Consider the following 26111-nt stretch of genomic DNA (forward strand, 5'->3'; position numbering starts at 1 on the left):
TAGTCTGACTCTTCTAATTCAGATTGTTTCCAAAGGCTTAGAATGAAAATGCTTAAATTTGGGGTAGAAATCACTTGGGGAGTTATAAAGTATTGAGTACTTGTGGCTTTTTTCAAAATCTAAACTTCATCCATCCGGTTTTATTTTTGTAAATTGTTTTGAGGAGGTGGTTGGTCAGTCTCACAAACCAGCTGTGGCTCCTAGCAGACCTCAGGATTTGGGCCCATTGTGGGTGGACCACCCTTCAAATATTCTAAAGTGTGGAGCTTTCAGTCTCAGGAGAGGAGGAAATGATACATAGCTGAGTCATCATATGCTTTGACAACTGAACTATAGATCAAAGGAAGGAGAAGATAGACGTCTTATGGGAGCCACTTTTGAAGAGTAGACAGATTCCTTGTGGCGAAGCTTCCCCCTCCCCATCTTGCCACGTGCCACCCTTTGATGGTAGGTAGGTGTCAGTTCAGTGTCCCTATCCCCTCACACTGGCTCACTGCCCTGAATCCTCCCAGTGCCATGCAGAGCTTAATCATAAAACCAAGATTGTATTTTTTCCCTTAAAGATTGACCTTTATTTCTTTTCATTTTAATTAAAAAAAAAAAAAGCTCGTGAATCCTCATCATCCAGGTAACCATCAATATTTTCCTATTTTTTTCATTGATTTTCCTCTCTCCCTTTTTTGCTGAAGTATTTTATGGCAAATCCCAGACCTCTTGCCATTATGTATTTTAGCCTTATATATGCTAGTAGGCATCCCTAAAAAAAAAAGATATTTTCTTACCATTTCTAACATCAATACCATTATCACACCTAATAAAGTAAATAATACTTCCCTGATATTATTTAATACCCCAACTATCCTTTTAAAATGGTTTTTTAAGATTGGATTTTTAAATCAGGGCCCACAAGATTCACTTAGTGGTTGTGGTTCTTAGTTTCTTTAATCTAAAATAAACGCTTTTTAAAACGTCCTTTCATACAGTTCATTGTTGAAGAAACTGGGTCAGTTGTACCTAGAATGACACAGCCTGGATTCGGCTAATGACTTCCTCATGGTGTCAGTACACTTGTGCTTCTACCCTCTGCATTTCCTGTAGACTGAAGTGAGACCTAAAGGCTTGATGAGATTCAGGGTCAATTATTAATTCACTTGTTTTGCTTTTTGGCTAGAGTACTTCATAGGTGTTGGTGTTTAGAGCACAGTGTCCTGTGAGGAGACACGTAATAACTGTTGCCTCACTCGTAGTCCTGCCGAGGTCCATTGGTGAGTACAGGTGGTGACCTGCCTGATCCTTTCATTTTAAAGTTTCTCAACCTTCTGCCCAGGAGTTTTCCATCTCTTTATGACCATTGCCAGGGTCAGTTACATCTTATCAGGGAGCTGTTCATTTTAATAGACGAATGTTGTAAAAGTATCTAAAGAGGTCTGGGAGGGCAGCAGTTCAGGTGGTTTTCCAAGACTAAACACAAATACACGTGCGTTACAAAGTCAAATCAAGAGGTGAGACAAAAGCATTTTTAAACTCCTAAAGCCATTACTGGATCACCTGGGCATTGTCGTCTGGGATCCACCATTGGCTGAGTAGCCTTACAGAAAGTCCATAGGCATCTTGTTTGCTCATCTGTAAACTGAGGACGGATGTTGAACCCCCTCAGACTCAACACCCCATGCCCCTTAGGTAACTGTGAGAACTTGGTTAACCTATTTGGTACAGAGAGATTTTAGAATAAAAGTGGCCTCGTTTATTAGTTGTCATTCCATAGAGATCATTTCAGTGCAAGCTGGTATAAATACATTAATTAAAACTAATTTAAATAGGCAAAACGTACAGGACCACAAAATCCAAACAGTAAAGTATAAAATACAAAATAAAAGCCCCTTCTTTTCACACCTTGCCAGCCAAACTTAACCAGACTAACAGGGTGTGGTTTTTTTCCTTCAATTTTTTAATTAAAATTTTTATTCTGAGGTAATCATAGATCACATGCAGTTGTAAGAAATAATGCAGAGAGGCGGTGTGTACCCTTTACCTAGTTTCCCCTGCGATAACATCACGCCAAACTGCACTGTAATGTTACAACCACAGTATTGATGTTGATACACTACATATGGAACACAAACTGATAGATTTTTAAATAGCTCTTGTCTTTGTCAGTGGTTCTTGGTTAGAGTTAGGCCCCAGGTGAAGCTACAAGAGTGTTAGGATGAGCTCATGGGAATCGTGCTTCTCTGTTGTTTTCATTTGCATGCATCTTATTCAATACATGATACCGGAGGCATTTTCTCTCCCTCGAAGCTTTTCATTTCCCTTTGGCATATTTCTACTTCTTTGTGTCCTCGGTTTTAGTGAGATATAATTGATGTATGATATTGTGTAAGTTTAAGTCTGCAGTGCATTGGTTTTATACATTTATGTATTTCAAAGTTATTTACCACCGTAGCATCCCCTGACACCACATCACCTCGCATAATACTGTTCCCTTTTTGTGGTGAGAACATTCAAGAGCAGCTCTCTTAGCAACTTCCAATTATCGTATATAATGTTGTTAAATATATGTAGTCCTTTGAAGTCATCAAAACTGTAGAAAAACAATAGGTTGAAAATTGCTGATGTCTTTAATACCGTGGAATCAATTTATTGTATTAGTGCTTGCCCCGGAAAACTCCATCGTCTTCCATAGGCAAGAGGGAGATTGCAACCTCTGATGACAGTTTTCTTTTTAATAAATTAGAACTTAGCAGTTCCTTTCAGGTTTTTTTGGCAGACCAAAGACCTAGTTTCATTCTGATAGTTGATGGAAAAGGGAAACTTTTCCAGGAAGGCACAGCTACCCCGCATAAAGTAATGACAGGAGTGCGGAAGCCTTAAACCTGCTTACACTCTGCCAGTGTCACTGGGCAGAATGGGTTTCCCCTTGGGCTTTAGAGTAGAAGGCATCGGAAAGAAGTGTGATTGCAGGCTTGCGTAACGGACACCCTGGGATTTTCCTTTGTCATGACTTGTCACTTAAATAAAATTTAGAATAAAGTAATCATGTGTAGGCTGATTCCCATGTACTTGATCCACATTTTATATTTAGCTGTGTTTTCTAGGAAAAAGACTTCACTTGCTCTTCTCTTACAAAAGCAGAATTTCATGGTATTAAGAAAAGAGGCATGTAAGTGTTTGACCAGCTGGTATGCTGGTGGCTTAGAGAGGGTTAGTTGTGTGTATGTTTATATTCATAATTGGACACTGGTTACCCTAGTGTCGTTTTATCAGAGCACTCAAAACCAGTGCTTCCTAAGGTGGGACAAGTCATAGTGATGAGGGACCAGGAGCTGGTGGGGAGCTAGGGTATCTGTCTCCTTTAAAGGGGCAGCCACCCCCTTTAATGGGCATCACTAGCCCTGTGAGAATGCCTGTTGGCATGGTTGCCATGTCTTATAGTTTCCAAGAGATATTGTGAATTGGGTCTGTTTTTTACAAAATTTAATTCAAATTTTAAATCAAAACTGTGCACTTTGTGCTTCTCTGTACCATATACTTTGCTCTAGTATAATTTCCATTTAATTCTCAACAATTTTATCCTTCCTGCCAGAGAGCCAGGACACATAGCTATCACCTCAAACTTAATGACCAAACTTACAACCTTAGTCCCCAAACCTGCTTGCCTTCTGGGCTTCCCTTTCTGTCATATTAGCTTCATTACTGGACTCAAAATCTCAATGTTTTTTTTCCCTCCCCTCTCATCTTGTCTTTCCCACTATAATTAGTCAAAACCCGAGTCTTAATTTTTTTTCTTGTGAACTTTCCCGTTTTTCTTTCCCTTCCCAACCCAGCCACCCCATTCCTCGCCCTCCTACTGCTCTTCCGATGCAGACTCTCCTGCGTGCTGGTTCCTGTGGCAAATCTTTTTCAAATACCCCTTCCTTATCTCCCTCCTCAAGCCCTCTGTGGGCCCCTATGTCCTACTGTATAAATTCCACAGCTGCCTCTGCCCGGACCTCCGGGTTGCAGAGTGGTTTTATCTCAGCTGTCTATCTGCATTCCCCCTGGTATTCTGTAACACATTGCTTCTTGAGGTCAACTCTCCCCCAGTCCAAACTCCCTGCTTGGAATCTTGTGGGAGTTTCTGCATAATAGGTGGGTCCTCCTGCTGATTTGGGTCAGATTCTGCAGTTCTCCCCAACTCCTTATTTTGACGAGGCCTCCATCATCTTTTGGGCTGCAAGCCTCAGGGCAGGAAGAGGGTGGAATAAAGGAAGACCCACCGGTGAATCTTCAGCAGTGCATAGGCTGGAGAAGGAAGAAGGCCTCCCTGGGCTTCAGATTCCCAGGATACCCACGTTGGGGCTTCTCCATAGGAAGCTTCGGGATACTGAGGCCGTCTTTTACCACTGCAGGGAGTTCCTTCTCCAGCAGATTTCTGCTTTCTCTCCCTTCAGCAGAAGGCAGAACTTCTGCCTTTGTTTCGGTGAAGCTGAACTCACCACATACATTTTGTAATTTGAATGCAATGTTTGCTCCTTAACCTCGCAGCCCAGCCAGTTGTTCTTGCTGTTAGATATCTGAGTGATTAACTTGGTCACTTTAATTTATGGAGCAACTTATTGGTCAATTGATTAACTTCAGTATTGAGAAAAGTCTTAAGAGAATTTCTTGTTTTAGTGAAGTAGTGATAATTCACTGAAATAGACTCTCTTTTGCCTCTTTGGCACTTTCAAGCTCCTGATACGGTACAGGGCACTTATTATTATAGTTATCTCAACATGTGACTTTCTCCCATCTGACTCTGAGCAGACTCAGCCATTGCTGCATTCATGTGTCAACAGCCAATGCTATGTCTGGTGTGTGGCAAGCACTTAATACAGTAGATCCTTGACGCTAATGATACATCCTGAGTCTATCAGTAACCTTCAGATCTGTGACTGGTATTAACTGAGATATGAATGTGGAATGATTGTCAGTCCCCAGCTGAACGATCTGCTCTTAAACAAAGTCCTCTCAGCATAAGCCTCAGATTCTACCAGGAGCATTTTGCATATATTATCTCATTTAATCAGGACATTAACCCCTGAAGTGAGTAATAGTATTTTCTCCACTGCAGATTGTTTCATGGCGTTGGCTTGCTAATAGACAAAACCACAAATGGTGACTCTGTGAATGCCAAGGGCCTACTGTGCAGGTATGGGTGGGTAGATGGATCGATGATTATATTACCAGAAAGAGGGGAATAAAAGTTACCTTGGTTCTTAGTCATCCAAAAAAAAAAAAAAAAAAAAAGAATTTCTAATGAGAGACAGAGAGCGTGATATAAACGGAAGATTTTATTAGTGAAGTAAAAGGTAGTAAAATATAGTCCACCCCCAAGGACTGGGGGTGGGCCAATCCAGGAGAGGAAAAATGGTGCCACTCCTTCCTTTTTTTCTGTTTTTATAACCTGGTTTAGGGGGTGTTTTTGTGATTGATTAATTGATTGACAGCTTATGTTCCTTGTATCAGGCGTGCCCATCTCTTTTACACAGGTTCTTACCCATGATGTGCACAGAGAAGCCTGTGGGAGGGGGCTCAAACTGCGGTGTTAATTACATTGTAATAAGCACTGGGTCAAGTTAAGCCGAGTCCTTCTCTCTACTGTGCAGCCACAGCGTTAGATTCTAGCCGGCTTCTTTGCTGGCCTTCATTTAGAGAAAGTAAGTTTGGATCCCCTTATCCTGAGCACAGGGGTACTGCTATTTTCTGGGTTGCTCCCTCCCCCTTCTCTCCCCTTGCCTGGTGCTCATGTCTATCTAATTGCCTAACAATTAGAAAAAGTAATTTGATTAGATGGTGTATTTGCAAAGGGTTTTTCATGCTAATACATGAAACATTTTGACCAACAATGTTCAGAAGATAAAACTGAGAAACAGGAGATGAAATAACCTGGAATAATAGATACTATTTAATAATAAAGTCTTTTTGTTTGTTTGTTTTTTAGCTTTTCTCTCTTTCTCCATAGAAGGAATAAAATACATAAGGTGAAGATTATACTGGACTTTCTCAATCCTTAGTAAATATTAATTTCACTTACTTTTTGTATCTTTTTTTCTTTAACAGGTGATGGCTGTGGGCACATAGTGACCTACGAGGACAGTGGCACAATGACATCTAAGAATTATCCAGGGACTTACCCCAATCACACTGTTTGTGAAAAGACTATCACAGTACCGAAGGGGAAGAGATTGATTCTCAGGTTGGGAGATTTGGATATTGAATCCCAGACCTGTGCTTCTGACTACCTTCTCTTCATTAGCTCTTCTGATCAGTATGGTAAGAAAAGAGATCTGGGTATCTGTGGGTGCGGGAAAGTTTGAGGTGTGGGGAGGAGGACAAATGATGTGTTCACTAGTGTTATAGCCTGGGAAGATCCGAAGAGCCACTTGCTCTTTGGATACTCTCAGGGTAGCTCACATGGATACCTTGGCGTCCTAAGCTGCAACAAAGACATCTGAGATGTTAGTATTAGGTTTACATGGGTTTCAGGAGCTTGATTTGAGTTTATATCTTGCCAGGGAGAGAACTGGGGATGTATGGCATTTGGCTAAACCACCTACAGCTCATTCATTCATGTGACAAATAGTTATTGAACAGTGATCATGTGTTCAGGTACTGTGTGAAGGACCAGGTGGGATATGGCTGTGAAAAAACAAAGTTCCTCCTTCCATGGAGCTTACGCTGGTGGAGAGGCAGGTGGAGAATAAACAAATGCATCTATAATATGAGAGGTAGTGAGAAAGGAAGATAAGGAATAAGAAAAAAGAGTCTTCCTAAGGTGATACCGAGTCTGATTTTGAGTGTGTTTGTGCTACTTCGAATGGGGTGGTCGGGAAGGCATCTCCCATAAAGGGACATTGAGCAGAGACCTGGATGGAGTGAGTGAAGGGACCCTACACACACGTTTGGGGTTAGTTTTCTGTTTAAGTGCAAAGGACAGTTTCCAAAGTAACCTTTTTGTGCTTTGGGGTGTGCAGTTAGTGTGATGGAGTCTGAAATTACCATTGTCAGTGACCCTGCAATCCTTAGCCCAAGGAAACAGCTTGGGTTTAGACAATTTGAAAATATAGACAGAATCTTATAAACAGGTTCTTTTGAGATTCAAGATTTTCTGAAATTCTTTGTGTGTACAACTCCAAAAATGATACAGGTTTTAAGCAAAACCCTGTCCACCTGCTGGTTCTATGAGCCATTTCTCTCAAACACACAGCTTTCAAGGCTGTCTTTACCTTTGCACCCAGAGATTCCTCACTCCTCCCAGTGTGGTAGCCCAGACCAGCCCTGAGACTGTCCAGAGGTCTAAACTCACCTAGACCCCGCAGAGAAAAAACCTAAGCTTTTTTATCCTTGGGAGTATTATCTCTATTTTAATGATGGTTGAATTACTCTGACAGAGGAAAGATGATTGATTTCATATAATTAGTTGCAACTTTTTAAACTGGTTTGACTCAACTGGGAAACTTGAGAGTTTCAGGGATGCTTCCGGCCTCTGGGAACACTTACTGTTCAGTGAGCTCTGGTTAATCAAATATGTGTGAATTTATGGAGACCGTCTTTAGGGAATCCCTTACTAGCCAGGAAATTTCGTTCCCATTCAGAGGAGGGTGTCGAGTGTCAGAGCTCTAGTGTAAAAGGCGAGGGAAAGTGCGGCAGGGTCAGAAATGGCTTTTCCACCCTGGTCTCCCTGGGGAAGCATCTACCTTCCCGGAAGAGGGGTAGTTGATTCCACTTGCTGACAGAGCAGCAGAGTGGTCCTCGCTGCTGCTTTGGGTCTATCTCAGCTCAGAGGCTGAGGTGAGAAGAACTGGAGAGGAGAGCAAATTGTCCTGAAATGGGATTGGAGGATGGACGTGGCTTTCCCACACCCAGGCGTTTGTTCCATCATCTGTGATGTACACTCACAAATGTACAAAAGGGAGGCAAAGCCTGGGATTAACTCCATTTTGGGAGCTGGGTTACAATTTGATTGTGGTCAGCCTCAGGGCATTCTCTTCCACATTTCTAGCTTCCTGAATTTTTAAGATTTAGACTCTTCATTAGAAAATGAGGAATGAATTGCATTTTACTTCAGTAAAGCCCAGTAAGTTCATTTTTCTTTTGAAGTTTTTTTTTCTACATAGTTATGTTTGTCTTTTAAAACAAAATATGTGCTCATTATAGAAATAAATATATTCATTGTGTGATAGGCACATGCTTGGCCCTTACATAGATTTTCTGGAATCTTTACATCCACCCTGCAAGGTAAATATGACTAACTCCTTTTTACAAATAGGGAGACTGAGGTACACTGAGTTCTTTGGGTTTGTTTGTGTGTTTTTAAAGTAACATACTGATGATCACACAGCCAGTTAAGGACTGAAAGGAAAATTCATATCTGTGTCTTTGTGGCTCCAAGACATCTGTTTGCAGATGTCTTCTCCTCTCCCAGCCCCAGCACCCGAAGAAAACCACAGTGCATTATTGCCCATCCCAGGTGGATCAACCCAGTATTACACTGTAGAGCAGTTTTGCCTAAACCGGAGATGTAGTTAATATTTTGGATTGGAGATGTTCTTAAGATAAAATGTTTAATGATGCTCAGAATTTCTTTCTTTTGAGGCTACTTTAAAGCTTCCCTGATTGGTCATGTTAAGGCAAGTCCAACAGACAAGAATAAGAGAAATCAGCAATAAATGGAATACACGGAAAGGAAATTAGAATATTTCAATCCTGTAAGCTTATTTTAAAAGAACTAAAGAGTTTAAGGCCACATATAGCAGGTGTACACAAGCATATGCCTGTATGCTGCATGTATATGTTTGTGTCTTTTGTGGTTTTAAAGAGCATTCTGGGAGGAGCCACTTCTTTATATGTGGACTTACAATATTTAATCTAGTGACTTGAATGGAGTAGATACTCCATGAATAAGTGATTTTAAAAGTGAATTGACAAGTTCAGTGGAAAGGAACCATTTAAGTAAAACGTATAATACTTGGAATATTAAACCCCTAAAACTGCTATTTGTTGAAAGGACTGTTAATGTGGAAAGCCGCTTATGACGAAGTGTTGAATAAAGTATGAATACACAGTAATGTTATAATAACAGGAAAAACCCTCTGAATAAAGTAAGATAGAACATAACTGGAGCAAACTGTTAAAGGGAGGACGTTAGAAGGTTCATCTGTGGGTATTGTTATGACTTCTCTCTGCTGTCGATTTTTTTCCTTAGTAAATACACGTTTCTTAGGAAAAAACAAGCAGATTTTCTTTGCCCAGGAACACTGACTTTAGACCTATATTTTAATTTAGTTACAATATCCCCCCGGTCAGTGTGAACTTCCTGGAGTAGTGCAGGCATCTGCAGAGGAGGAGATGAAGCAGAAGAGCTTTGTTTTCTTGTGCGAGCTCTGAGCTCAGGGAGCAGGCATTCCTGTGGGGCTATTGCCCAGCTCCCTGGAGTGTGGGAGGCCCTCTGCAGCTAGTGTGGCCGCAGGACTGCAATGGAGAGCCCTGGTGTCAGGGCAGGGTCGCAGGGATCCACAGCGCTGTGGCCCGGGACAGTGAGGGGGTGGGGGTCCCCACTGAAGTGCCCCTTGGGGGAACATATGTTCTGGAAGCCCTCCTGAAATTTGAGTGTACAGGGCTCTAGCACACAGTGACACGTGTGGCTGAAAAGCTGAATAGTTTCAGTTTATCCAGCTCAGGTTGTTTTTTTATTTTTTTAATTAATTGCATTGTCAAGAGATTTTAAGACTCAACACTATCAGGCTTTTAAATGAGGAGTTAATGTTTTGAAAAAGAATAATGTTTCTGGCATTAGTGTTTGGAAGCTCTGCCAAGAGTGGACTACTTGGAATGTGAGCACGTTAGCCACTGTGAATATGCTGAAGTTGTACAGTTTTGTGATGCAGTTCGTAATGGTTCACTGCCCCCTATGATTTTGTTTTAAGTGTTTGGTTCATATACTTTGGATGCTTTCATAATCCACATTCATGGTAGCAGAGTGCCCTGTGAACAATTGTGATCCACACCAGCTTTCACAGTAATCAAGCAAAATATGCACTTGATCTCATTGATGCTGAAAGGCCAGATACAGATCAGATGGAGTTACTATCCTTCTGTCTGTCACATATTACACTCAGGACTGATATTTCAGATTCAAATATCAATTAGAACAGTGTTTTAATGGATGACACTGACACTGACTCTCCCTTTCAAAATATCCTGGAAATAGGCAGGATACAGCAAAATTGATTAAGTGTATCACTCTTACTTTAGAAAATTTGTTGTTTAAGAACAAAACACACTTTAAAAGATATTTTTAAACACAAACTTTTAAACTTATTAAAATAAAACATATATATTGACTTTCTTTTGAAAAATATTTTTGTTATTTGCTTATTGGGGGGATAAGGTTTATTTATTTAATTATTTTTCAGCGGAGGTATGGGGACTGAACCCAGGACCTTGTGCATGCTAGCAAGCACTCTACCACGGAGCTACTCTACCCCCCACCCCATACTGACTTTCAAGATCTTGTGTATCTATTTCTTATGGAAAGATCTTTCTGATTTCCCCCTCTCTCCTTTCACCAGTCTCCATTCCTTCCAGGCCATCCAAGGTTATCTTGCTAAATACTGCTGTAATAATTTCTTTCTTTCCTTATTTCAGAAATTGTCAGTTGTGCCCCCACTGCCTACAGACACTCGTTAGCATGGCCCTCTTCCCCACCCACATTTCCAGCCTCATCGCTGCGTCTCCTCCTCTCTGTGCCTTCTCCTAAACACATTTGATGATGTTATTCCTTCCATGTGTCCCTCCCTCTCTTTCCTCCCTCGCTTTTCTCCCCCTACACACACACACACACACACAGAGAGAGAGAGAGAGAGAAAAGGCAAACCAAATCCAATGCTCTTACCCTAGAACCTCCTCCGATGTCCATCAGGTTCAGTCACTTCTCCTTTTGGGCTCATGTTGTTTTTCTAAGCCTTTAGTAGAGCACCTATCTCAGGCTGAGATCATTATTTTAGCTTCCCTACCAGATGGGAGGTTCCTGAGCAAGGAACTGCATTTATTCATCTTTTGAGTAGCCCCTACTGCTTAGCATAGTCTTATACATAGGTTCTCCATCAGTGTTTAATGAATCTGGCTGCATGTAGCTTGAATTTGGCAAGCATTATATATTTAAAAATCTATTACACATTTAAAAAGATAGAGTGTCTTTAGTCACACTGTAGGAAGAGTCACAGTAAGATTGCTCAATCTGTAAATATCACTTCTGCATTAAAAGACTTATTTACATAAAATTTTCAGACTCTACTTATTATATGGAAAAGACCATGGAACAGTGTAGAAGGTGCATGCGGTGGAACATTCGGCTCTGTCTGTACACTGGGCTGGCATCCTAGATTACTTACTCCCTTCCGCCTCACAATAGCCCTGTAAGAGCATGCTTGTTATTCCCACGTAAGGTAACTGAAGCTCAAAGAGATCATGTAACTTGCTCACAATCACTTAAGTAGATCTGGGATTCAAGTCTGGGCATTTGACTCCGGAGATCCCACTCCTTGCACTGTGTTTCCCGTTCAGTGTGACAAAAGCCATCTGACCCCGTGCCTTGTGCAGAAGACGTGAGCTGTAGTCCTTGTCTGTCATTTGCTGAAGACATGGAAACCCCTGCAGGCCTTCCCCCAGGGGTATCCTGAGAATAAAATGGAGTGCTTAGAAATCACTCACACACAGAGAGCTAGGATAAATTTAAGGTTTTAAAAAAATGCTTCTTAGTCAAAAAAGAATAAGGGAGAGAGACATCATCTCATGGTCAGTGAACCTAATGGTTGTCAGTTCAATTGGCTGTGTTGTGCTAAGTGATTTGCACTATAGAGAAACCAGGAAGTTCCAGAATTGTTCTCTTACATTTCCTGTACGTCCACCTCCATTCCCAGTATTTTTTTAGCCATTGTCAGTGACTTAGAAGTACAACGATGTGAAGTCAACTGTTAATATTTGTATTATACGGGGACAAGAGAAATGGAGAAAGCAGGAAACAATACTAAGTGTTTTGACTTACAATTGCAACAAGGTATCTGTGATAATACTTTAGAATGATACCTGTCTGGGATATTGCAGTCAGAGCTAAGCATTATGCCTTAGCTGACAATTTTTAAAAAAATTCCAAATAGCGTGAAACACAAGATTGGCGGCCTCTGTTTTAAAAATGGTTTACGTCTCACAGCCATATTATGGACAATGCAAAATTCTGTGACTTTTAAAGATGAAACAAAAGGTTTTGAAGAAATTTCCAGCTTAAGAAAAGCTGTTTTGGGACTCAGACGCCCAGAAGGGCATTCTTCTCTGGCTGGGGCTACTCTGGTGGAAATTCTTCAGAAGGACTGCTTTTGGTTTGTTTTATTTTACCTTTTATGCCAAGATAGAATTCAGAAAGAATTATAAACATATGAAAAAAAAAAAAGGTTATATCAGCCAGATGTTCCATGCGAGGTGTCTCATTAACAAAACCATAAGCGTCAAGGAGAAAAAAAGTATTGGCCGCCTCCTCCTCCTTTTCCCCAAACACCTCCCTGGAGACACACCGTAATTCATTTCAGTGAATTCCCATCTTTTGTTGGGAGAGAAGCAATGGCCTAGGTGGGTTCCAGTATGAAGGCACTTCCTGACCTGAGTCTCATAGCCCCAAGGAAAGCCTCACCTTTGTCTAGGAATCTGCCTACTTCATTTATCTTCTGTCACCGATTTTTGTCTGGAAACCAGAGACCAAAACTCTCCAGGGATACCACTTACATTCTTACGTGACTATGGTTTTAATGACACAGTCCAGGAATATCCCTTTTTGATGCTAATTTCTCTCCTTTTCAAAGAAAATGGCCTAGAAAATTCTGTAATTTTGTACAGTGACCTGATTGCAATTAGCAAGCAAGGGCAACCCTGCCATTTGACTGCAGTGAAAAAACAAATGGAAAGCAGACACAAATCCGATGGCGTTGGCACCTTCAGCACTTCTGGAGACTGTTTTATCAGCACGCCTCTGCATGCAGACCTGGGCCGCGCCAGGTACCTCTGTCCTGGCAGCTGGCCGATCATGCGCCCTGAGGCTGACTGTGTGGTCGCACCCAGGGAGCATCACTTGGTCTCCTCAGCACGCTCTTATCTGTCATGAGAAATCACACGTGTGCTTAAGAAGTTGCTCATAAGGTTAATGAAAGTTGTTAGGAGTTTTTTGTTGTTATTGTTGTTCATTCTGATTTATGACCAGTCTCTCAAGAGCCAGGTTTTTATTTCGTCTGTTTTTCACCACCGAGAGCGTGGTTATGGAGAGGGAGGGGGTCTCTTTGGTATCTTTTAACAGAATGAATACCATTTTTTAAACACATCTTTTTCACTGATGAAACATTAACTGAAACACATCTTTTTCACTGATGAAACATTAACTTAGTGTTATCAGTTTCAGACCAAAAGCATAGGCCCACCTGAAATGACTTGGAACCGTTATTAAGCAAACTGTTGCCTTGTAGTGTCCAGAGATGTGGGCAGGCAGGGTGTGGAGAATGCAGAGGAGGAAAAGTTGCTGCACGGATTGTCAGATTGCCAGGGAATCCAGAGGACTGGCTCCAGGCAGGCAGTTCATTCTTCCCTGTGGGACAGTTTGCTTTTATTCCCATGTGGGAAAATAAAGGGTTTCCCCTCTCAGCTGCTCACGGGACAGGGGATATGTTGAGAAGAACTGGCCTACTGTGCTCAAAGCAGGCAGCTCCTGCAGTTCTGGGCCCTTTATTCCTTTTGTCCAAGGAATCAGTCCATTGTCTGCTAGCTCTTGGTCTCATGTCTGGTGCCAAATGCCGCGGTGCTGTTCCATTTGGTGTCCTTGATAGCTTTTCCCACAGTCCCACGCTCGTTACCCTTCACGAGAGGTAGAAGGATTTATTTGTCCTGATTTTTCTGCCGACTTGATGAACTGCCTTTGTGCTGTCTCCCAGTTGGGTGGGAATTTGGGACTCCGAAGATGGAACTTGCATCCCTGACAAGGATAGAGGCGAGGGAAGGTTGGAGTGAGACTGCAAGTTCAAGTTCTGTGAGACACGCACACTGCCAGGTGTGAAGCAAACATCCATGCGGATGGTACTCTTAGGTCTGCTGAATGTCTTCAGACCCCTCACGAAGGGCTGGGGTTCAGCCTGGCTGTGAGTTGAGGCATCACTCACACGCAGAGTGCTTGGATAAATTTAAGGTTTTTAAAAAATGCTTCTTAGTGAAACAGTGGTCAAAGCTAGAAGTCACCTCTGAGCTCTTGTGTGGGTTTCCAATGACACTGGCATTGTGAACGTTCAAATACAGGTGTAGATCCTTTTTAAAAATTGGGACAGAGAGTACTAACAGTGAAATACATCGTTTGGGCAGGCGTGAGTGGAGAAAGGCTTTCACAAGGAAAGATTTCATCCTCAAGGGAGTCTGGCTGAAAACTGAGAACATTGCTTAAGACAGGCTTGTATGAGCCTTTTGTGGTTTCCCATTATTTTTCCATCTCACTGCCGGTCACATTTTTCTCCGTTCATCTCTTCCCTTTTAATGCTAGGAATGCAGTTACTAATTTCCAGTCTGTGAAAAGGAATCTTTATCTGTCAGACCTTCAGACAGGCAACCATTTGGATGTTTTGCCAAAGGCCATGCAGCAGCCAGTCCTTGGCTTCTGTTCCCCGCCCTGGACTGAAACTGCCTCCTGCTGTTGGGATGGCTGTGCCGTGATGAACCTATCAAATAACTTTTAATGACGGCGATTATACAGAGAGGGTATCCTATCCCTGCTGGGTTTCATTACGTTTTTGCAGCACATCAATGAGAATTTGAGAGGGATTGGTGCCTGTGGGGTAAGGGTGATTAAAGGAGTGTGCGTGTTTAAATTTTCTTCCTTTGACCTTCTTCCAGAAACATTTACCTACCATGCCTATCGTGACTTTGGGAGGATTAAACCAAATTAGAATTTTACTATATTTACACATTTTTGAGCTGGGAAATTATATGTATTGCACAGCAACTTAGTTCTTAGCATATGCTCTTACCTATTTGTGTAAAGTATTTATAATTTTGCAACCTTTCACCTGTTCCATGAAAATCTTAAAAAAAAAAAAATCCAATTGTGCAGCCATGAGAAAGAAGTCTTGTCAGTTGCAACAACATGGATGGATCTTGAGCACCTTACTCTCAGTGAGGTAACTCAGACAGAAAAAGACAAGTGCTATAAGATCTCACTTATATGTGGAATATAACAAAGGCAGGCTTGTTTAAAAAAAAAAAGAGAGAGTAAAAAGGTGATTACCAGGGGGTGAGTGGTAAGGGGAAAGGACAGATGTTGTTTAAGGGTACAAACTTGCAACGAGTGGTAAATAAGCCCTAGAGATTTAATGCAGACTATAGTGAATACAGACAACAATACTGTATTATAATCATACAACTTGCTTAAGAGACTAAAACTTAATTATTCCAGACACTCCAAAGAAATGACAGTTATATAATGTGACAGAGGTGCTAATTAACACTACCATGACAGTCATATTACAGTATGTAAATGTACCAAATTAACATGTTGTTTACCTTAAATTACACAGTGTTATATGCCAAATATATCTCCAAACAAGTTCTCACTGGTAATCAATTTAGCCTTGCCTTCTTCACTGTTTTCGTTAGAACTCACTAGAATGCTATAGAAATTTAAGGTAAGATTGGGATGGTATCGTCATCACTATTTGGAGAAGAGTACATATGCTTTTATTTCTTCTTGGAAAAGGTCATTATGGTTAGAAAAATATTCTGATGTATTAATCACAACAAGTTACTAGTTATTTCATCGTTGTTCTTAGGTTTGCAAAGCAAAGCAAGGATCTTCACTTAACCTGTGCCAAGAACCAAGGAATTTGAAACATATATAAAACAAACTGGGAATAAGTTGCAAAAGTCAAGAACAGTAATCTGACTCACTTTAATTTTGCAAAGATGCTTACCATTCTCCTTCGCTGTACAAAAATGGATTTAGTATAAATTGCCTATCTTCCATGCTTGTGAGCACACTTAAAATTCATAAAAATCCATATATCCAATTACACAAATGATTTTCTTTCCTCTCTTGTTTTTCTATATTTCCCTTCCTCACTCTTCATGATATTTTTAAATGACAGGATTAAATATTGTATATATCTTTACAATCAGGTTTGGTTTTTTAAAACTGTTGCAAATAGGGGGGAAATATAGCTCAGTGATAGAGCACATGCTTAGCATACATCAGGTCCTGGGTTTATTCCCAAGTACCTCCACTAACAAAACAAAAAAACAAACAAATAAAACCTGTTGCAAAGAAAGCAAATTATTCTACAAAGAATGTATTATACTCTTAATTACATAATTTATACTGTGGTATTTCAAAAGCATTAGAAGTTATTCTGCTTTTTTATAAACTTCATTTTTTAAAAATTGAAGTACAGTTAGATACAATGTGTCAATTTCTGGTGTATAGCATAATGTTTCAGTCATACGTATACATTCATATATCCATTTTCATATTCTTTTTCATTATAGGTTACTACAAGATATTGAATATAGTTCTGTATGCTATACAGAAGAAATTTGTTTTTTATCTATTTTATATAGTAGTTAATATCTGCAAATCTCAAACTCCCAATTTATCCCTCCCCACCCCCTTCCCCCTTGGTAACCATAAGTTTGTTTACTATGTCTTTGAGTCTGTTTGTTTTGTAGATAAGTTCATGTATCTCCTTTTTTCTTTTCTTTTTTTCTTTTTTTGGATTCCACATATGAGTGATATCATGTGGTATTTTTCTTTCTCTTTCTGGCTTACTTAGAATGACAATCTCCAGATCCATCAATGTTGCTGCAAATGGCCTTATTTTATTCTTTTTTATTCCATTGTATAAATATACCACAGCTTCTTTATCCAGTCCTCTGTTGATGGACATCTAGATTGCTTCCATGTCTTGGCCATTGTAAATAGTGCTGCTACGAATATTGGGGTACATACATCTTTTCGAATTAGAGTTTTCTCCAGATACATGCTCAGAAGTGGGATTGCTGGATCATAAGGTAACTCTATTTTTAGTTTTTAAAGGACTCTCCAGATTGTTTTCCAGAGTGGCTGCACCAAATTATATTCCAACAGTGTGGGAGGATTCCCTTTCCCCACACCCTCTCCAGTATTTATTATTTGTATACTTTTTAATGATGCCCATTCTGTCCAGTTTGAGGTGATACCTCATTGTAGTTTTGATTTGCATTTCTCTAATAGTGATTGAGCATCTTCTAATGTGCCTATTGTCCATCTGTATGTCTTCATTGGAAAAATGTCTGTTTAGGTCTTCTGCACATTTTTTTATTGGGTTGTTTGTTTTTTTGTTATTGAGTTGTATGACCTGTTTGAGTATTTTGGAAATTTAGCGTTTGTCAGTCACATCGTTTGCAAATATTTTCTCCCCTTTCTCAGGTTGTATTTTCATTTTGTTTATGATTTCCTCTGCTGTGCAAAAATATAAGTTTGATTAGGTCCCATTTGTTTATGTTTACTTTTATTTCTATTTCCTTGGGAGACTGACCTAAGAAAACATTGGTACAATTTATGTCAGAGAATGTTTTGCCTATATTCCCTTCTAGGAGTTTTATGGTGTTATGTCTTATATTTAAGTCTTTAAGCCATTTTGAGTTTATTTTTATGTATGGTGTAGGGAGTGTTCTAACTTCATTTACTTACATGTGGCTGTCCAGCTTTCCCAACACCACTTGCTGAAGAGACTGTCTTTTCTCCATTGTGCGTTCTGGCCTCCTTTGTTGAAGATTAATTGCCCACAGGTGTGTGGATTTATTTCTGGGGTCTCTATCCTTTCCCAGTGATCCATATGTCTGTTTTTATGCCAATACCTATGCTGTTTTGATTACTGGAGCTTTGTAGTATCTGAAGCCTGGGAGGGTTATGCCTCCAGCTCAGTTATTTTTTCTCAGGATTGTTTTCACAATTCTGGGTCTTTTATGATCCCATATACATTTTAGGATTATTTGTTCTAGTTCTGTGAAAAATGTCATGGATAATTTGATAGGGATTACATTAAATCTGTAGATTGCTTTGGGTAGTATGCCATTTTAACAATATTAATTCTTCCAATCCTAGAGCATGGGATGTCTTCCCATTTCTTTGAATCATCTTCAGTTTCCTTTATCAGTGTTTTATAGTTCTCATCATGTTAAGTCTTTAACCTCGTTGGTCAGGTTTATTCCAAAGTATTTTATTTTTCTTGATGCAATTTTAAAAGGGATTTTTAAAAAGTTTCCCTTTCTGATATTTCATTGTTAGTACAAAGAAATGCAACAGATTTCTGTAAATCTTGTATCCTGCTACCTTGATAAATTCGTTTATCAATTCTAGTAGTTTTTGTGTGGAGTCTTTAGGGTTTTCTATGTATAGTATCATATTATCTGCATATAATGATAATTTTATGTCTTTCCTTCCAATTTGGATCCCTTTTATTTCTTTTTCTTGTTTGATTGCTGTCTAGGACTTCAGTACTACGTTGAATAGAAGTGGTGAGGGTCGGCATCCTTGCCTTGTTTCAGATTTTAGCAGAAAGCCTTTCAGCTTTTCACCATTAAGTAGTATGTTGGCTGTGGGTTTGTCATATTTAGCTTTTATTATGTTGAGATGTGTTCCCTCTATACCCACTTTGCTAAGAGTTTTTATCATAAATGGATGTTGAATTTTATCCAGTGCTTTTTCTGCGTCTATTGAGATGATGTGATTTTTGTCCTTTCTTTTATTGATGTGATGTATCACATTGATTAATTTGCACATATTGAACCATTCTTGTGTCCCTGGGATGAATCCAAGTTGATCATACTGTATGATCTTTTTTATATGTTGTTGGATTTGGTTTGCTAATATTTTGTTGAGAAGTTTTGCATCCCTATTCATCAAAGATGAATGGCCTACAATTTGTTTTTGGTAGTATCTTTGTCTAGTTTTGGTATCAGGGTGATGGTGGCTTCGTAGAATGACCTTGGAGCATTTCCTCAACTTCAGTCTTTTGGAAGAGTTTGAGAAGGCTTGGTATAAGTTCTTCATTGTATGTTTGATAGAATCCTCTAGTTAAGCTGTCCAGTCTTGGACTTTTGTTTGCAAAAAGTTTTTTTTTTTGTTGTTTGTTTTGTTTTTAAAGATTCTAATTCACTTTTAGTGATCAGTTTATTCAAATTATCTATTTCTTCTTGGTTCGATTTTGGTGGGCCTTATGTTTCTGGACGCTTGTCCATTTCTGCTCGGTAGTTTAATTTGTTGACGTATAATTGTTTGTTGTATTCTGTTATGATTTTTTGTATTTCTGCAGTGTCGGTTGTTATTTCTCCTCTTTTTTTTTTTTTTTTTTTCTTATTTTATTTCTTTGGGTCCTCTCTTTTTTCTTCTTGGTCAACCTGTCTAAAGGTTTATTGATTTTGTTTATCCTTTCAAAAAACCAGCTTTTGGTTTTATTGATTTTTTTCTATTTTTTAATCTCTATTTTAATCTATTTCTTCCCTGATCTTTATTATTTCTTTCCTTCTGCTGACTTTAGGTTTTGTTTTTTCTTTTTTTTCCTAATTTTTTTAGGTGGTAGGTTGAATTGTTTGTTTGAGGTGTTTTTTGTTTGTTTGTTTTTGGAGGAAAGCTTGTATCACTATGACCTTCCCTCTCAGGACTGCTTTTGCTGCATCCTATAGATTTTGTGTTTTCATTGCCATTTGTTTTGAGGTATTTTTTAATTTCCTCTTTGATTTAATCATTGCCCCATTGGTTCTTTAGTAGCATGTTGTTTAGTCTCCATTTAATTGTTTTTTTTCTCATTTTCCTTTTTTTGGTTGATTTCTAGTTTCATGCCACTGTGAAAAGCAGAAAAGATGCTTGATAATTTCTATCCTCTTAAATTTGTTGAAGCTTGTTTTGTGTTCGAGTATGTAGTCTATCCTAGAGAATGTTCCATGTGCACTCGAAAAGAATGTGTATTCTGGGGGGTTTTTCTGGAAGGGGATGTAAATGTCCTGAAAATATTAGTTAAGTCTGACTCTTATTTTGTGTCATTTAGGATATCTGTTGCCTTACTGATTTTCTGTCTTGAAGATCTGTCCATTGATGTCAATGGGGTTTTAAAGTCTCCTAATATTATTGTATCTCCCTTTATGTCTGTATTAGTATTTGTTTTATATATTTAGATTCTGTGAGTTTCTTTGAACAAATTTAAGAATCTCCTAGATTATCATTTTTGTGAAAGCATTTTATTTACTACCTGTCTTAGTCTCCCCAGGCTGCTGTAACAAAATATCATAGACCGGATAGCTTATGAACAACAGACATTTATTTTTCACAGTCTGGAGGCTGGGAAGTCCAAGATCATGGTGCTGGCAGATACGGTGTGGTGGCTGGTGAGAGCCCACTTCATGATTCATAGCCATCTCTCTGTGTCTTCACATGCTGGAAGGAGCAAGCAAGCTTTCTGGGGCCTCCCTTGCAAAAGCACTAATCCCATTCATGAGGGCTCTGCCCTTGTGAAACTAAGTACCTCCTTAAGGCCCCACTTCCTAATATCAGGACATTGGACATTAGGATTTTAGCATGAATTTGAGGGGGGACACCAACATTTAGACCATACTTTAAGCATATTTAGGAGGCCCCTAAAATACCACTTTTGTAATAACATTTTCTTTACTACTTAATGTGTTTGGTTTTTTGTTAGTTTTCTCTTTATGGAACTGAATCTATCTCTTAGGTTCTTTACAGTTAACTAGTTTCAACCTATGCTCATCTAGGGTCAGCCACTTCCCTCACCTTGGTTTGTCTGTATAAACAGGTTCACAATCAGTCACTAATTCTCAGTCTCAGTTTTAAGCAAAATTTCAATTGATTAAAGATTATAATCTTATGTATGTGTTGTCTGGTAAATTTGATCTTTAAGGGGAAAAAAAGCCATATACTAATTCTTTGTACTAGTCTAAATTTTAAAATGTGCTTCAAGTGTGCTTTGTTTGTAGGTCCGTATTGTGGGAGTATGACTGTTCCCAAAGAACTTTTGCTGAACACCAATGAAGTAACTGTTCGCTTTGAGAGTGGATCCCACATTTCTGGGCGGGGTTTTTTGCTAACCTATGCCAGCAGCGACCATCCAGGTATAGCAGAAGAACCAACACAAATCTATAAACCTTTATCTGTCTTAGAATTCCTTTTGTTAGTCACCATTTCTGGACAGAATGGTGACCTCAGATACAGAATTAAGATGTGAGGGAACAGGAATGCAGTGTCTTTGTAAGTAGTTATGTCTGAACTGCTGAATTGAGCACTTTCATAGCACATATTAGATTGATCAGCTGACTTATGTGGGAAAGAGTTGGTCTCATTTCCTAGAAACCTTGGATTGCATATCTTTGGGCCTAACCTTCTAACCTTTCTAAGGTCTGGCTATTCTTTGGTGCTCCCCTCCAAACCCTTTCTTAGCCTTGGGGACAAGCTTTTTAAGCAGTGACACCCCCCACCCTTCATACACACCAGTGCACCAGCATGGGAGGCATGCAAGTGTGAGGATGATAAAGTCATGTCACAGGGGGCCCTAACCAGTGAGCTGACACATGAGCAGGAGGGAAGAGGAGCATGAACACTGATGAGAAAGGAAAGCATGACCTCACGCCTGGGCCTCGTAACCCAGAGTAATTACCGTGTAGCCCAGAGTCTGCCCAGGGTCACAGATGTGCCCACAGTTCCTGCTCTCCATCTCCTCTAGCAGAAATACTCTGGGAAGAGGGTACCCCATTCGTTTCCCACCCAGTCAATCAGATCTGACCAATCCTAGCAGGCCCCAGCATGGCCAGTGCTCACCATATGTTTCTCCCTAAGAACTGTTGAAAAGATCAAGGAAAGAAAGAACTTATGCAGCAAGTGTGGAAACTATGCTAAGTCAATCTAAAAGCATCAAAATCTACAGTGTCTTAGAGTCTCCATTGCTGGGTATTGGTTCGATTTTACAAATTACTCCAGAGAGCACACGCCTTGTAAGTGCTTGATCCTCACTGGTCAAAGCTGATAGGTTATCTGTAGTTTCCCTAAACCCTGGCTTTGTGGTCACACAGATGTCACTAGCTAAACTGTTAAAATGTTCCTGAACCATCTCTGTGAACCACATTGTGCTATTGAAATTGTTTTCCTTTTGCCAGGGGAGGTTATACACCTGACCTTTGGAGGTATGTGGTAACAGTAATTAACCAGTGTTGGGTTTTTTGTTGGAAATAGATTCTGTTACCATTCACTAGAGAAATGCTGAAAAAGCATCAGTGATGGTAGAAAAGAAAAATCAAGGGAACTGATGAAATCCTGGAGATGGTGTCTCAGTAATTTATTTTTAAACAGAAGAGTTCAGATAACTAGATAATAAATAAATGCTTTCACAGAACTGGGTGTTATTTTAAATCTTTAGGGCACGAGTGTTCTAACTTCCATACATTCTGCTAATTGCAATTATCTTTATTTATGACAGATTTAATAACGTGTTTGGAACGAGCTAATCATTATTTGGACACAGAATACAGGTAATTACAGGGGTTCTCGCTGTGCAGCTGTCATTTGTTGCTGAACATTTTGTTTTCCTTGACATTAAACCAGAGAAATTACCTAATTTGTATTTAATTTAATTTTTAAAATAATCATCTATGTAGAACATAGATGTAGAACTAATGAGAAGTATTTGAAATGGTTTCTTATACAGCAGAGGTCAGTAAGCTTTTTCTGGCAAAGGCCAGATAGTAAATATTTTGTTTTGCAGGCAATGCGGTCTCTTTGGCATCTGTTCAGACAGCTTCTGTTGCCTTTGTAGCACAAAAGCAGCCATAGACAATGTGTGTGTGCATGAATGAGGGTGTCTGTGTTCCATTAAAACTTTATTTATAAAAAAAAGTGCAGGCTGGATTTGACACATGGGTCATAGTTTGCTGACCCCAGAGTTCTCTAGTACCACTGAGCCAAGATGGAGTCTAGAGTGCATTTTTTACCTGACCAGCATTTGGAAGTGACTTTTGTAATTCTGGAGGGGGTTCATTTTCTCTTTCCCACAAAAAAGAAACCTACTGAGAATAGGAGATGAAAATTTTCATCCCAACTTTACTTTCACTGGAAAGGAAAAATTACTTAATCTTGTTGATGTACATTTTCTTATCTCTAAAGTAGAAGGGTCTGGGGGGGGGGGTTTCTCAGCCTTGGCACGGTTGATATTTTGCATGGATGATTTCTGTTGTGAGGAGCTGTTCTGCGCGTTGTGGACATTTAGCAGCATCCCTGGCCTAGGTATTCGGTGTGCCATTTGTGATAAGTCTCTCTAGACATTTCCAAATGTCTCCTGATGGGCAGAAGTCACCTCTAGTTGAGAACCATTGGCCTAGAAGCCATTGTCAACAAAAACACGAACAACAATGCTAACTCTTCAGAGTGTTTTCTTGGCACCAGGTACAGCTGGCTGGATTTAGCATATAGATGGCTCATGTGCATGTTCCAATATGCTGACAAGGCGGGTTCTCTTACACCCCCAAAACAGAGGCACGAAGCAATTAAGTAACTGGCTTAGGGCTACACAATAAGTAACTTCCCCAAAAGTCAAGCTCAAGAGTCCATGGTCCTAACCATCTGACTTGTAATCAATGAGATTCTTTTATATGCAGAATCAACTTCATGGTTTACTAATATGAAGTCTAGCACATAAAAGACAAAAATGAAAAGGACAAATAATTAAATGTTGCCCTTAAAGTTGTCGTTCATCCAATACAGATGCTCACCAACATCTTCCCTCCAGCCATACGTGTACAATCCCTGTGGTGACAGGGCCTCTGGGCATCAGCAGTCATTTCCTGTCCTCTCAAAGAAAGGGATACATTCATCTCTACAGTGTGATGTTGCGGTGCCAGGTCACCTAAGCTGTAGTCCAGCTGTTCTGTAGTGTCCGTTATAGATAAGGTGTGATGGCTAGTATAGGTCAGTAATCCTTCACCCATGACTGTGAAATGTAGAAAGTTTTAAAAGTCAAAAGATTTTTGTAACTCATTTGGTGGCAGTACCTGATTAATGTGACCTTAAATTCATCTGACAGCAAAAATTGGACTCAATTAAACATGAGGCTGTTCTGACTTCATATATATTTCACTCAATATGACTATCCAGGCATTCGATACAGAGATATTAATGTTTTGATTAATATTAGCAGACCTCACTGAAGTCTTGCATCATATGGATCATTGGCACTGTTTGACTTTTCTAAAACTCCCCAAATCCGGAATTCTGAAATACACCTGGCTCTAAGGATTAGGATAAGAAGCTGTAAACCTGTAATAGGATTCTTGTCATTTTTATTTCTTAATTCCTTGATGTTTTGCTGCAGTGCTGGATTCCCTTAGGTCAATGGGGGAGAATTATGAAACCTTTATTTGGGTAATTTTGATAATTAGATGTTGTTACACATCTAATATGCTGAGTTAGCAGGAGGAAACTGAGAGGAAATAACATAAAAGCAGCTGCTATTTTGGAATCTGTTTGGGCTGGTACATTCTTCTTAAACAAACCAAGTGAACATGATTGTAATGTGGCATACATAGAAGCAAGGGCATATGGCATCCCTCTTCAAAGCTGTCAATGTTCATATAATATTTTGAGTTTCCTTTTGCATGTTTTTTGTAGATGTATAGCTGTCCCTCACAGCCTACTGATATGTTGACCCTGATGGAAACAGATGAAGAAACTGAATTTAAAAGGAATAATATGGTCACATGGCTAGTTAGGTAGTAACAGAGCCAAGGTCACTGCACCTAAGCCCCTTCAACCGAACCATATGCCAAGACATCTTTCTGGAAAGTTTCTTGAAAAATGACTCTGAAGTAAATGGAATCCTAATTTTAAATATATCTCTTTTAGTCAAACTCATAAAAACAAAGTAGAAAAGTAGTTGCCAGAGGCTGGGGGTTAGGGGAGATAGGGAGAGGTTCATAAAAGGGTATAAACTTTCAGCTGTAACATGAATAAGGTCTGAAGATCTAATGTATAACATGGTGACTATCGCTGATAACACCATATTGTATAATTGAAATTTGCTAAGAGAGTAGAACTTAAATGTTCTCACCAAAAATATATATATATATATATGTGTATGTGTGTGTGTGTATACATACATGCATATACACGTGTGTGTGTGGTGATGGCTCTGTTAGTTAATTAGACGGGAGGAATCCTTTCACGGTGTGTGCATATATCAAACCATCACAGTGTATCCTTTTTATTTGTCAGTTATACGCCAATAAAGCTAAAATATATATATACCCTTTTTCTTCTGATTGCAAAAGTAATTTATAACTAATGTAGACCATCACTATCCAAGACTAGCCACATGTGGCTCTCAGGCACTTAAACCTGGCTAATTCAAATTGAGATGTGCTGTCACTATAAAACAGACTGCAGATTTTGAAGATTTACTATTAAAAAAAAAAAGACTGGAAGTATCTTGATAATTTTTTTCTGTTCATTACTTGTGGAAATGATAAAATTTGAATCTATTGAGTTAAATAGATCATATTATCGATATTAATTTTCCCTGTTACTTTTCACGTTTTTAATATGGCTACTAAATATTTAAATTTGCATGTCTGGTTTCCATTATGTTCTAATAGGATAATGCCTGTAGAATGAATCCAAATTTACAGAGTTAAATAACACAGAAAGTGAAGGTTCCTCAAAATCCTGCACTCAGAGAGAATCCAGAGATAGTCTTCCTTGTTTCCTTCTTGGCATAGAAAACATAGGTTGTTGTTTTATATATTTTACACATTTCTTTTTATAAAAACAAGATTAAGTTATATAGTGTTTAGAAACTTTACCTTTTTTCTTGAAAACATTTCTTGGACATCTTAAAATCAATTAAGATGCATTAGGGAAGCTCATTGTTTAATAGAGATTGTTATGAATCCTTACATAAAGCAAATAGTTATTGTGTTAAACTAGCCTTCAGATCAACATTTTAGATTAATCTGTTTTTACAAATCAGGCTTCTGACTTATTA

The 26111-nt window shown here is 39.2% G+C and overlaps 1 protein-coding gene across 2 annotated transcripts in view; it reads left to right on the forward strand.

Moving 5' to 3' along the window:
- The window catches only part of DCBLD1 (discoidin, CUB and LCCL domain containing 1), a 53341-nt gene that overhangs the window by 10016 nt on the left and 17214 nt on the right, over positions 1-26111 (forward strand). For both annotated transcript variants that reach the window (XM_032484770.1, XM_032484771.1), the window contains exons 2-4: positions 6082-6294; positions 21064-21198; positions 22557-22608. In XM_032484770.1, the coding sequence (XP_032340661.1) occupies positions 6082-6294; positions 21064-21198; positions 22557-22608 (400 nt within the window). The remainder of the gene's footprint in view (positions 1-6081; positions 6295-21063; positions 21199-22556; positions 22609-26111) is intronic.

This window comes from Camelus ferus, chromosome 8 (genome assembly GCF_009834535.1).
Source record: "Camelus ferus isolate YT-003-E chromosome 8, BCGSAC_Cfer_1.0, whole genome shotgun sequence".
Taxonomy (NCBI): Eukaryota; Metazoa; Chordata; class Mammalia; order Artiodactyla; family Camelidae; genus Camelus; species Camelus ferus.